This window comes from Falco rusticolus, chromosome 5 (genome assembly GCF_015220075.1).
Source record: "Falco rusticolus isolate bFalRus1 chromosome 5, bFalRus1.pri, whole genome shotgun sequence".
NCBI lineage: Eukaryota > Metazoa > Chordata > Aves > Falconiformes > Falconidae > Falco > Falco rusticolus.
Genome location: NC_051191.1, coordinates 19158542 through 19171167, shown reverse-complemented (window position 1 = coordinate 19171167; position 12626 = coordinate 19158542). Strand labels below are relative to the sequence as shown.

General features: G+C 34.9%; 1 protein-coding gene across 7 annotated transcripts in view; it reads left to right on the top strand.

Moving 5' to 3' along the window:
* The window catches only part of CACNA2D1 (calcium voltage-gated channel auxiliary subunit alpha2delta 1), a 433623-nt gene that overhangs the window by 396032 nt on the left and 24965 nt on the right, over positions 1-12626 (top strand). For 6 of the 7 annotated variants that reach the window (XM_037388977.1, XM_037388979.1, XM_037388981.1 and 3 more), the window contains 8 exons: positions 1861-1921; positions 4108-4205; positions 7228-7312; positions 7517-7579; positions 8566-8669; positions 9930-10016; positions 10409-10476; positions 11790-11828. In XM_037388977.1, the coding sequence (XP_037244874.1) occupies positions 1861-1921; positions 4108-4205; positions 7228-7312; positions 7517-7579; positions 8566-8669; positions 9930-10016; positions 10409-10476; positions 11790-11828 (605 nt within the window). Of the gene's footprint in view, positions 1-1860; positions 1922-4107; positions 4206-7227; positions 7313-7516; positions 7580-8565; positions 8670-9929; positions 10017-10408; positions 10477-11789; positions 11829-12626 lie in introns of those variants that run through there. The other variant, XR_005104430.1, reaches the window with a different exon arrangement.

The window sequence follows — 12626 nt, the reverse complement described above, 5'->3', positions numbered from 1 at the left end:
AGAATTCATAAATTTTGTGGAATTTGCTGATGTTATCATGATGCACCCCAAATCTGCAGCAATGATTCTAACCCATTGCAACACCCAAGGTACAAGAAATATTCTATAAAAATAGAATATGTGCAGGTACCCCAGCTCCACTGACAATCCCTTCCCCTTTGCTCTGTGCCTATAGAATCATTGCTTTGTGTATCCTCTGTTGCTGTCATTTTAAGGGTCTGTATGCTGTTTCTTTTCATTCTTTTAGCTAAGTGTCATGGTATAGCCTATAATAGTAAAGCATTTTTTCATTATTTTTACAGCAGTTACAGAATAATATTTAGCAAATTACCTCTGCTGCCCATAGGAATAGATTAATGTGAAAACGCTGCTTGGTTTGGCTTGCAGCTAGGGTTTTATTTTGCATTTTGCAATCTTTTAGTGGATGTTTGTAATGTATTTTTGGATTAGACTAATTTTAAGCTATTTACAGATTCTGGAGAGATAACTGGAAATTATACTTGTGAGTATTCCAATGCTTATTGTTTATTAGGTGTAGCTGAATTTTAATTTAGATAGTAGACAAAATAGGACCCATCACATCCTTTTAACTTTATCCAAGTGTTAGGATAAACTTGAACAAATCTGCAGTTAAATAGAAAGTTAGAAAAGCACTATGAATCTCTCTGACAGGCATAGATACTGTTAGTTTAGGGAAAACTTGGTTAGCACTAAATCACTGTCCTCTACCATCGGCTCCTGCACATGAAGTAGAATATGGCAAGTTTTAATAATCAGTGTTTTATTTTGTAACTTTGTCAAATAGTAAATAGTTTAAAACTGAAGTTTTAGTGAGTAAATATAGTTCTTTTGATGGATTAGATCATCTGGTTTTGCACTCATATCAATATAACCTGCAAAACAGACCCTTGAAATAGCCACAGTATATAGAAGGTACTTGAGAAATAATTGAGGAGGACATATTCTTCGGTCTTCAAAGATGTTTGTCTTTTTTCCAGACTACAGCTGTATGTAAATTGAACCTTTGATCTATGTACAATATTTTTATTCAAGGGTCTGTTTGAATAAAATATTGGTTTGTGACCCCTTTTGCTTTACCCTGTTTTTTTCTGTTTCCCTGCTTTCTCTTTCTGATGGATAGTGACAATCAAAAAGGGCAAGTATATTCTTGTTGCTCAATTTCCTTCTGTTTTACTGCAGTTGATATTTTTCACTTATATTTCTATTCCTACTGGATATTCTCCTCTGTATTCCTCATCTCAGGATTTTCCCCATGATCATTGGGTACCATAGCAATAGAAAGGAGAAAAAAAACCAAACAACCGAAACCAAAAACAAGATGTGAAGGTTTCTTTATGTTTTCATGCACATTTCAATATGTTGCTAATCTCTAATCCTTTTTTGTCTGGTCTTATCAGTGTTCAGTGATACCAGCTTTTAAAGCCATTATTATCAGTAGCATTGACAGTGATGCTTATATGGATAAATATTTTAGACTTTATTGCAGAAAATACTACAAGCATTTTCCTTCATGTTCTGACAACTCAGTGTCCCAAATATTTCTTTGTATTGAATTGTAATTCTAATGAAAACATCTCATATGTTTTCATGTTGACATGCTAATGAAATGTCTTCTCTAAGTTGTTAAATACATTATTGTTGCCAGGAGTGTGTTGTATATAATAATCAAGTAATTTTGTCCTATACTGAGAAATATACAGTATATTAGTAAGAAAGTGTATAAAAATAAACATTTCTAAGTTCATGGATGCATGCAAAAGCTCATCACATGTTTTGAGAAGAAAAATGGTGGCAAAAAGCCCAATTTACTTACTTGATATTTACTCTTCATCTTTGTAGATTCAGAAACACTGAAGCTTGATCATTTTGATGAAGCTGGCTATACGTTTATAGCACCCAGGTTGGTTAATTTCCCAGTAATAAATATTATTTCAGCAGTAAATAGGCATTTGATCAAATTAATGACATTTACAAAATTACAAAATACAGACTTGACCAATAAAGCCTCATTTGGGGAAAAAATATTAAGTAAAAGACTACTTATTAAATTCTTGTTTTACAAGATCAGTCTTTTCTTGTTGGAGTGTATATAACATCTTCAGGCTCTAATTCCTGTTTATATTAATCAAGGAGAGCTCTAAAATCTGATATTGATGTTTTAATGGAAATCTTATACACGTCTGTTCATTTCTTGTGGTTGTGACTTTTAAGATTTTACAGCTTTGTACTTTAGCTTGTCATTTGTGAAATAGGTACCATAATACTTACCTCGAGATATTTCCAAACTTCAAGATAGTGTTCCAAAGCTCTCTGTCACTTAAGAATTAATTAATTTTTGAATCAATAAACATAAAAAGATTGAGTCATTGAAAATTGACCAAGTAAGTTCATTAGTTCCCTGTTTTTTCATGTGAAACTGTGATGTCCTTGTTGCCCTTGTAAATGTAGATTTGCAAGGGAAACATGGTATGATAAATAGTTTTTAAAAATTAAGTTCCTTGAAAAGGTAGTTATGATAAAGGAAATACTGTACCATTGATATCAATTAAGAAGTGTTTAATTTCTTATTTATCATATAAATATCCTTTTAAATTTCAATGAATAGATTGATTTCACTGAATAAATTGATTGGTATGTAAACCAGTCTTCTATCTTCAAATGTATTCTCAGCTTAACTGTATAATTTAATTTTTCCTGAAGGGCTGATGTTATTGATAATCAATGGTACCAAGTAGCAGTTTCCAGCAAGTCCTTAGTTGTTATGCTATTCTACATGAGCAAAGCCTGTTTTATATGGAACTTGGTTTAAACGTGAGTGTTGGTACAATAAGGCAAATTCTGCATGTAGTCTTTCAGGATCACGGTAAAGGGTAATAAGATAGCTTATTCATATGAAATACTTGAACAGACTTCTTTTGTTCGTAATATTAATTTAATATAAAAAGCTCATTTAAAAAGAGAGCTCCCTGCTTTACTGCTGAATATGCTTTACATTTTAATTAAAGTTGTTTAATGCCACTCACCACCTAATATTTGCCTTCAAGATGCCCAGTGACTTTCATTATGCTTGCTTGCATTCAGTGAATTACCCAATGATATATTGCTTTATTTTATTACATTATGTAAAGGACAGTAGTCTACTGTTTATCTGTTCTGCATATGTCAAAAGAGTGTTTCTATGCTTATCTGCTATGTACCCTATTAAAATTGCCTTTAAGACTTCTCAGAGGATAGGACCTCATCCCATAAATCTGGCCTTAGTTGAGCATGATGTGACTATGTTTTAATCAGCAGCTCACGTACTTTTCAGTACAGTTTAACCCAGGAGCCATCTAAATTTACTGGGCATCTTCTTGTTTAGTTTACAGACTATGATCTCCTAATTTCACGGCCTACACTAGCCCTGAGTGCTTTTTTTGTCACAGCACTCCCAAAACTAGCCAGCTGCAACAAGGTCTTTCACCATCACATACCAAGTTAACGTCAATAAGTAGTTAGCATGTCTTGCCCCAGTACAGTCATCAATCCCCTGCAAGGTCTCAAAGGTCCATCTACTGTTCGTGCTGTTTCTTCATACTCTTCAGGCCAGTCCCACTGCTTTTTGCCTCTCTCCTTGTCCCTTCTCAGCCCTGGTACACTCTCTCTCCTCCCTTTCCAGATCTCTCTCTATTGGCTGCTCCTCTTCCATACCCCTTAGAGCTATTTAACTACTTAGCAGCAACCAGCCATGGCTGCACCTTATCAGCCGAGCCACCGCCCCTGAAGCCAGCCCACAGCTGTATATTATCAATGTTAATGAACCCAGCTTCTTTTCTCTACATTTTTTCTGGGAATCTATGCCTTATCTCATATATGGAGTTGTCTTGTAATTCAGATTTAGGCAGACACTTTATTTCCTGTAGATGCCTGAAATATTTGATACGGTCAGCATTCAATATTGACTATGGTAGTCAATGGATATAGCAGTGGCATTCACCTCATTGTAGTTGCGCAATCCTCTTTGGACTTCATAACTGCTGAGCCATATTTATCTGCTTTAGTAGCAAAGGAAACATCTGAGAAGACTGATGTTTTGTTGTTTTTCAGAGAATACTGTAATGATGTAAAAAAATCAGAAAACAACACTGAATTTCTATTAAATTTCAATGAATTTATTGACAGAAATACTCCAAGCAGTCCGTCATGTAAGTATTATTCTCAATTCACTGATTTTTTTTCCTTAGGAAAATACTTATAAATGAGAATTAGCAAAAAATGGCAGCTTTCATGGCCAAATCATGTGAGTTTGGTTTTTATCTTCACTGATTATTTTTTAGTAGAAATACATGTAGTGTTGGAATTTTCTACCCAAGGTAGAGAATGTAAAAGCAGTTTGCAGTTCTGCAGCCAGGGTTTTCTACATTCCTCTCAGCACTGTTCTAGCAGCAAATAACTACCTGTTCATGTTAATACACTCCCAAGTATTTTAAATACATAGTTCATTCTCTTAAGGATATCAGCCAAAGTAACTCTCAAATAGACTGCAAAATCTTGTAATGAAATCTTCAGTCTTCTTTCTTGTCAGTTTATATAACCCAAAGAAGTAAAGAAGAGGAGCACAACCACCTAAATAACCAATAACCAGCATAGAGGATAAGGAGGTTCTATTGCTGGTTCACAATTTGGTTAAAGAGATCTTGCTTGAGCTTGAGTTTTTTAAGATCCCAGATTCATGTAACTGCTGCAGGGGTGCGCACTGGGCTTTGGAAAGGTATTCACATTTTGAAATTGGGCCTTAAACTCCATTTAGAATAAATAAGGAGTTATGCTTTTGAACAAACCATCAGTATCATGTTAAAGTCTTGTTCTCATGAAAAATTCAACGTATAGATTTGTTTATCTGTACAAGTCTGTTTAGCATTGTTAATAATTCATAAACAGTTGGAATAAACTTTTTTTTCGCCTTACATTCCCTGAGTCTTTTAAACATGTTGCTGTCAGAGAACACTGATCAGTTCAGTAAAAATCTTTCTGCTAGACTATGTAACTGAAGGAATGTCCACTTAGGAGATCTCACAAAAGGCTACTGGGGGTGGGGGTGGGGGTGTGTTTGTTGTTTTTAACAGGATGATCTTATTCACTGACACTTTGCTGACTGACTGAAATTTTACTTGAGTCCCTTGACTCAATCTTGGACATGAACGCACTCGCCTCAAATGATTAAACCAGTTAAAATTTGAAAAATCTAGGTTTATATTCACTAGTTCTGTAAGCAAATATTGAGGACACATTTAGTGATATTGCAGTATACACTAGGGCTTAGCAAGTAAGTACACCAAAATATTATCAAATTATCACTATATTTCACTTTGGAATCCACAACAAAATTCACTTTTTCTTCTTCTTTTTTCTAATAACTAAGTTACTTGAAAAATAGTCTCCAGAATAAATAGACAGCATTGACTAAAAGAAACACTGGCTATAGAAATTCTCTCTGCTAAAAATGCTTTCCTAAAGGAATAACTAGTCAAATCCTCAAACTGAAATAATCTATGTACTATAAGTGTAATGTCTGTTATATTTTGACTCACCCCATCCAACTCAACCTGATGGAAGTTAGCCAGAAAGTGCAACAGCTACTGCTGTTGTTATTAAGGGGACAGTAGGAGAAATTCACCCGACTTGTCTTCAACATCTGCTTTAGGTAAGTAAGCAAGTCCCACTTTGGGGCGGTGCCTGCAGTGCAAGGGAGTCCTAAACAAAAAAATGCATCCAGTAAAATATAAGGAGTCTGTGTCAGCAGAGATAAATACCACTCTGAGAGAGACATATTTTGATGCTTATATTCGGGTAGAATATCAGTTTAATTTCTAGGAAAATGTGGAGGCAACAAGGCCCTCCAAATTTCATCCTCATGTCAATTAGTCGAGGTTTGTCATTACTTCCAGCTGAAGAAATATTTTTAAAGCGGTACCCTAATTTATATTACATCCTGCATTATGACATTGTGCTTGTGAATAGGGAAGGTGAGTCTGTGACATTCAATGCAGTTTTACAAGTTTACCTAGCTAAGCTATGTAAATATATCTGAAGAGAATTAAATTAATGTATTAAGGTGATATGAGACAGTGCTTCCCGCTGGTAAATCAGAGCTGCTAGCTTTGCGCATAGCGTTCTCACACATCCAGGTTTCAGTGGATTTTATGAAAAAGCCTTTTAGCTAAAGCTTATGGAGCTTTTCAAAACCCAAATCCATGTCCTTACTGATCTGTTTTGCGAAAACAGATTAAATTAGGGCATTTTTTTAAAAAAAGGTCAATATCAGTATTCTGGAATCTGAAACTTAGGGTGAAGCACAGGGCATGTCATGGCTTTCTATTGAACAACTGAAGAAAAGTTGGGGTTTTATCTTTATTTTTCCCCAGGAGTTCTCAACCTCCTCAGCAAGGCTGAGCAGCTGGGGTTTGGCAAAATTCAGAGGTGCAGGTTCTAGTCATGGAACAACTGATTTACCGCCGTTTTACTGTGTGACATTGAAGACCAAGAGCCCTTTACATTATTCAGCTCAAATTTAGCCCTGCTTTATTTTCTGTAGTGTCAAAACCTGTATTAAAGTGTGTGCTTACATCTGTTCACTATTCATAGAAGTTTCTCCTGCAAAGTTCTACTGAAAAAGATGCTTGGGAAGCACTGAACCATCTTTTCAAAAATATTTTTAAAATGGCATATCCATCTAAGCTACTAATTCAACATTAGTTTATTTCCTTGTACCCATTTTCAGATGGCAGATAGGGGTTTTTGAGAGGCTTTGACTTAAAATTTGTAGCATGTAAGAGTAAGTATAACAAAGAATTTAGTGTTGTTTCATTGCATAACTTGAGATAAAAAGCATTTGAATGAAAACATGCTTTAAAAGTAGGTTAATTTCAAATTCAACATAGGAGCTTTGCAAAGCTGGGACCTGTGCCCTTATCACCTTGCTTATTCCTATAACACAATGATAGTTTCTTAGGATACACTGAAGGAAAAGTTTAAATGAAGTCAACAATGTGACAGCAATCTTTTTAACATCACATACTTAATGTTATTTGAAGTAGACAGTATGTCTAATAGAAATAGCCTGATTTTTGTGACCGTAGCATCTTGAAAAATAAGAATTAAATTTTAGCCATTTAATGAAACTCCATGTCATATGGTTTCAGATGAGTGTCTTAACTCTTTCGATAGGTAATACTGATATGGTTATTAGAGTTTTGCTGGATGCAGGATTTACAAATGAACTTGCCCAACGTTACTGGAGTAAATTGTCTCTGTAAGTATTCTTTTTATTGACTGATTTTTTGATTCATTTCAAAGTTTGATAATAAAATACATGTGTGTATATCTAGATACACAGTTAACATTTACACAGGATAGATGTTTAATTCACAGTTATGCAGTTAAATGGCAACCCTTGATGTAGGAACTTGTAAGGATTTCAGCCAGTTTTCATTTTAAATCTTATTTTTGTTTACAGTGATGGAGTTGTTGCGCAATTTGTTGTTACAGATGGTGGAATTACTAGAGTGTTCCCCAAAAGGTAATATTTATTATAAAGTAGTATACTATGGCAGTTTTGAAACTTGAAAGGGTGGAATGTTAAATATTGGATTTATTGAATGAAAATATCTGTACTGATAACTATGAAATGAATGGGAAGTCTTGTTTTTCTTTGATTTTACATGTGTCACTGCTTGAAACTGATCTGTAATATTATTTCCATAACAGGTCCTTGTAATCCAAGTTTCAAATCACTGTAAAGCAGCAGTAAAACCAGTGCCCTTGCAGCAGTAGTGGGGCCATGCTAATCCCTAATTAGTCCTAAGCACTCATTTATTTGGCAGGCTGGAAGGCTGCAAATACTGTAAAGCCGTAGGCAATTTTTTTTTAGACTAATAAGAGCAGACCAAATGGTCCAGGGACCTCAAGAGAGAAAAATGTATTTTACCAAAGGGCAAAAAAGGAATGTGAAAATGGTTGTGTAATGAACTCGATGCCCACATCAGTGACCAGGGATAATGAGGACACCAGTACAGATATACTGGTAAATGGCAAATTTATCTATTTTCTTAGGTTATTCTGTGTTTCTCCAAAAAGGGAAAAAAAGCAATGAATTTTACTCCGTTTCTTTTCTGTTTTGGTGTTATTAATTATTAAAAATCTTTTGGGGTGATTTCTCAAGAGATAGCATGTTCTATGAAGTTTTGTTTCTATTTTGTTGTGAGTAGTATTGCATTTATATTTGTCTCAATATATCTAAAAATTATGGGACAAGATCTGTGTTGGTCCAAGAATTCTTTTTTTTTGTTTTTTTTTTCTTTTATTTTTTTTAATTCTAATTATACCTGGCAGTTAACCAGTGAAAGCTGACAAAGTCTGAGGACTATATGAATGAATCTCACATTTACAACTGTGAAACATGGGAAGGAAAAAACCAACTACAACAACAAAAAGCAATGAAAAAACCTGCAGCAGAACTTTAATGAGATTCTGTCTTTCTTTTGATCTCTATTTTTTTGTGATTAGGGCAGGAGAAGATTGGTTGGAAAATGCTGAAACCTATGAAGTCAGCTTCTATAAACGGAGTTTAGATAATGACAACTATATTTTCACAGCTCCATACTACAACAGTAAGTCATCGCTGTTTAGAAATGTCAGAGCTGGCTAGTCCAATATAAGTGTAGTTGTGGAAGTTTCCCATAGCAGTTGAGGTCACTGACAAAGGATGCAAGTGGGACACTTCATAAGGAAAAATATATCATCCATTATTAAGGAAAAGGTAGCTAGGAGGGCACTAAACAAGGGGCATCATAATTTGTCATTGACTCGGGTGGCCGTGTACGCTCAGAATTAACAAAGCTGAAAACATGCAGAGTACTGGTGTTCATTTATTATACTGAAACAGTGTTTTACAGACATGTGTTGGCAGAATTATTTTAAAAGGAAGTGAAAGAAAAATGCACTCGGGCACAATAACACTACTAAAAAAAGACTTATTTGAGCTGAGTTCTATATAGTTCCTCAGCACCAAACCTAACTTGGGGGAGCAGGTATAAGGACCCAGAGACCACAACTCTGTCCACTGCACCACTGCTTAATTTAAACTTTGCTTCTGAATTTGATTTCAAGTTGCAGTTATTCACCAAAACCAGCTTGCCTGGAATACTCTGATATTTAAAACCTATATATGCACAATAGTAAGTGCTTGTTACTAATGTGAGCAGCATTAACCTTGCCAAGCTCATTTAAAAGCAGATGCTACGACAAATGACATACTCCTTCTTAAACATATGGGATCTTTTATTGCTCTTATGTCATACTTACTTACTGCATCTTTTCTCAATAAAATATTAGGAAGGTTATTAACTAAATTCCCTGAAGCCTTTGTTGTTCCTCAAAGAGCTCCAGGGAATGTACTTTTAACTTGCTTTTTCATACTGAGCGGTGTTGAAAACAGGCTGAAGTTCGTCAGAGAAGTAATTGTTGGTTAGTGAGTGGTGTCAGTATACCCTGCATTGAAAAATACACAGACGACAGAAGGATAAAATCTTTGGCTCTGATCCTGGTTTTAACAGAGCTGCTCACATGTGTTAAGCTATTCATGGCTCTTTTTGCAGGGGGAAAAAAGGCTACAGTAACTTTTTGAAGCAGTGAAACCATGTACAAAACATGAATGGAGAAAAGTAAACAAAACTATTCCTTTTAGTCATCCAGATGTTTGTGATCTGAGCTATTACAGATGATAAATGCATAGTACAGCTGGATCAGTGCTTTTGAAAAAGGATTTTTTTTTTAAATCATGCTGGGTATTTGAATAATCATTAATTTCAGTTTCAGAGGAAGAGGCTTTTATTACACCCTAACTTTTTTCCCCCTTTCTATACTCACAGAAAGTGGTGCCAATAGCTATGAAACAGGTATTATGGTAAGCAAGGCTGTGGAAATAACAATTAATGGGAAGCTTCTGAAACCAGCAGGTAAGACAGAGTGGTGCTGAAACTCTAAATACAGTAGTTACTTGGTTGTTGCTCAACAGTGAATTAGAAATTTAATTGAGATTTCAAAGGAACTTCACTTTATATAACATTCTTTTCTCTGAGACTGTTTTAATCTTTCTGGTGGAAATCAAGCCAAAGATCTGGTTGTGTTTGAGTAAGAGTGCTTAATTTATTAGTCTCATGAAGGATATTGGTGGTCAGACAACAGAGCAAAAATCATATTTTCTCCTTTTCCAGTTTAATAATTTAGATGTTATTATAAAACACACCCTTTTTTTTTTTTTTTTTTTAGGATTCTACAGTTACCTTTTTTCTTTTTCTTTTTCTTTTTTTCACTTTACTAAAAAAGACTTTCATGTATTTCTTGTTAGTTGTTGGGATAAAAATTGACGCAACCAGCTGGATGGAAAATTTCACAAAAACCACAATCAAGAGCCTGGTAAGCAATTGACCAAGTCTTTTTTTGAACTTTATTTGCATTTCTCAAAGCTTCAGATACAAATAGGTCTAATAGCTCTTTGTGCCGGAGTCACACTGATGCATAGTTGCCAAGTAGTTGTGGTATTTAAATCATCCAAATGCACAAAATAAATCTATGTTGAAATAGGCTGTATTTTGTACGTGTCTTGCTTTCATAATTATAGAACATGGGTAAAGACAAAGAAAAATGACATATTCCAGCCAATAGACTCCCTAATAAGATTATGCTGTAGCAGTGATTAAGATCTGCAAAAGATTTGGTGAGTCTATATTTATTTAATATGAAAGATAGGTAAGCAGTCAACAGTAAGGATTTATATCGCAACCAACATCACAGCATTTTAGCAGAACTTAATGAAATAGGTGCTTAATCCTTTCATTCCTTATATCTAAAACTTAGGTGAAAATGGGAAGGGGGAAAGGCTAAATGGAAGGGAAAAATAAGTAATTAATGGAACACTGGGAAAGGAGAGGCACAAAATAAGGGCAATTATGGAACAATTGTGTGATGCAACATTGCTTGGTTAGTTGTATATTAAGGGAATCGGTAACAGTGTCTGGCCGTTGTAGGTATTAGAGCTGTAGTTCAATGGGTAGGCAAATGCATTGCCTAAATGTCAGAACAGTTAAGGGCAAAAATACATAACTGAAAAGGAGAAAGAAAGGAATATCTCAGAATTAATTTGAGATGACTGCAGCATTATCTGGTAGTTGTTTTGCTCGGGATATGATGCAAGGGGACAGTTACATGTGTATGTATATACTTAATGCAAGAAAAAGAGAAAAAAAAAATTAGTAGTCAAAGCCATAAAAGCTTACTGGAGATGGTGGGCTTCCTTTATCACATGCTTTGATACTGGCAAAAATTTCATGGTCGAAAAAGATACTTTGCAGCATATTTTCTAGTCTTTCTTTCCATACCTCAAACACATGGAAATGTACATGTTCTTTCTCTTTTGCTTTATACTCACAACACTGACATCTGACAAGTCCTCCAAACTATTTATCTCTAATATATTGAGTATACTTTAAAAGGGAGATGTATGAGGGACTTTGTGAAAGACAGTAGAGATTGTGCTGTTGATAATTACTGAATATGGGTCGTTCACACAGATATGTGTGATAAATGACACACAGTCAAAATTAATTTAAATTAATCTAGTGGTATTGAAAATCATATCACTTGTTCTTGTCTTGATTGATTAATATAACTGTAAAATGCAGTTTCTTCTGAAACATTTTTGTGAAGATTACTGTACTTCTCTTTTTTAGTGCAACAGTGAAATCTGTGGTTGTGAGAGAAACAGTATGGTAAGAATATATTCAGTTTATGAATATATGGCAAATTGCAAAGATTCACTGATTCTCTCAGGATTTATCTAAGACAACATTTCTATCATTATTATTTAAGGATTAATTTTACAGAAAACAGGACTTAGTTATTTGTGTCTTGAAAAAGGTGAAGGTTAGGAGGGGAGGGGGTGAAAGAGGGTATAAAAGACAGATGAAGTGGTTGTTGTAAGAATCATTGCAATGAGGTTACAAGAACTAGAGGGATGAATTAAAATAAAGTAAAAGCAATAAAGAATGATGTGAAGAAAATGTGAGGAAAATATAATGGTAATTTTCAAAGCAAGAACCCGATCCTGAGGCAAGGGAATGTATTAAAAATAAAAAACTGGAGAAAATGAACACTAGAAGTATCTTAGAGAAGGGTAAATGCAAACTGAAAAGCATCAGAGTACATAATGTGCCCTTCAACAGTCATTAGTCATCCTCCTCTCCTCTGCTTTCAGACCATTCAGGATTTGGGAATCCCATAGCTCTGCTAGCATGCAGGAGAGCATAGCTTCAGGGGCTATCACAGTATCAGGTTCTGCCACGTGCTTCAAAGCTTTCTCTGCTCAGGTCTTCTGTAAATTCTTTTGTGGAGTGTGAAGATCATTAAATGCAAGAGTTACAGCAAAAATGGTGCTCTGGGAGGTTCTCTGTTTGGTCTCATTGCTATTTCTTCAATCTCTGACTGCAAGGATCTTTCACAAAGTGCGAAGTATAGGGAACCAGTGGGCTTTCCGTTCCTGCACCTGACACCTGGAAGAAACCCACTAT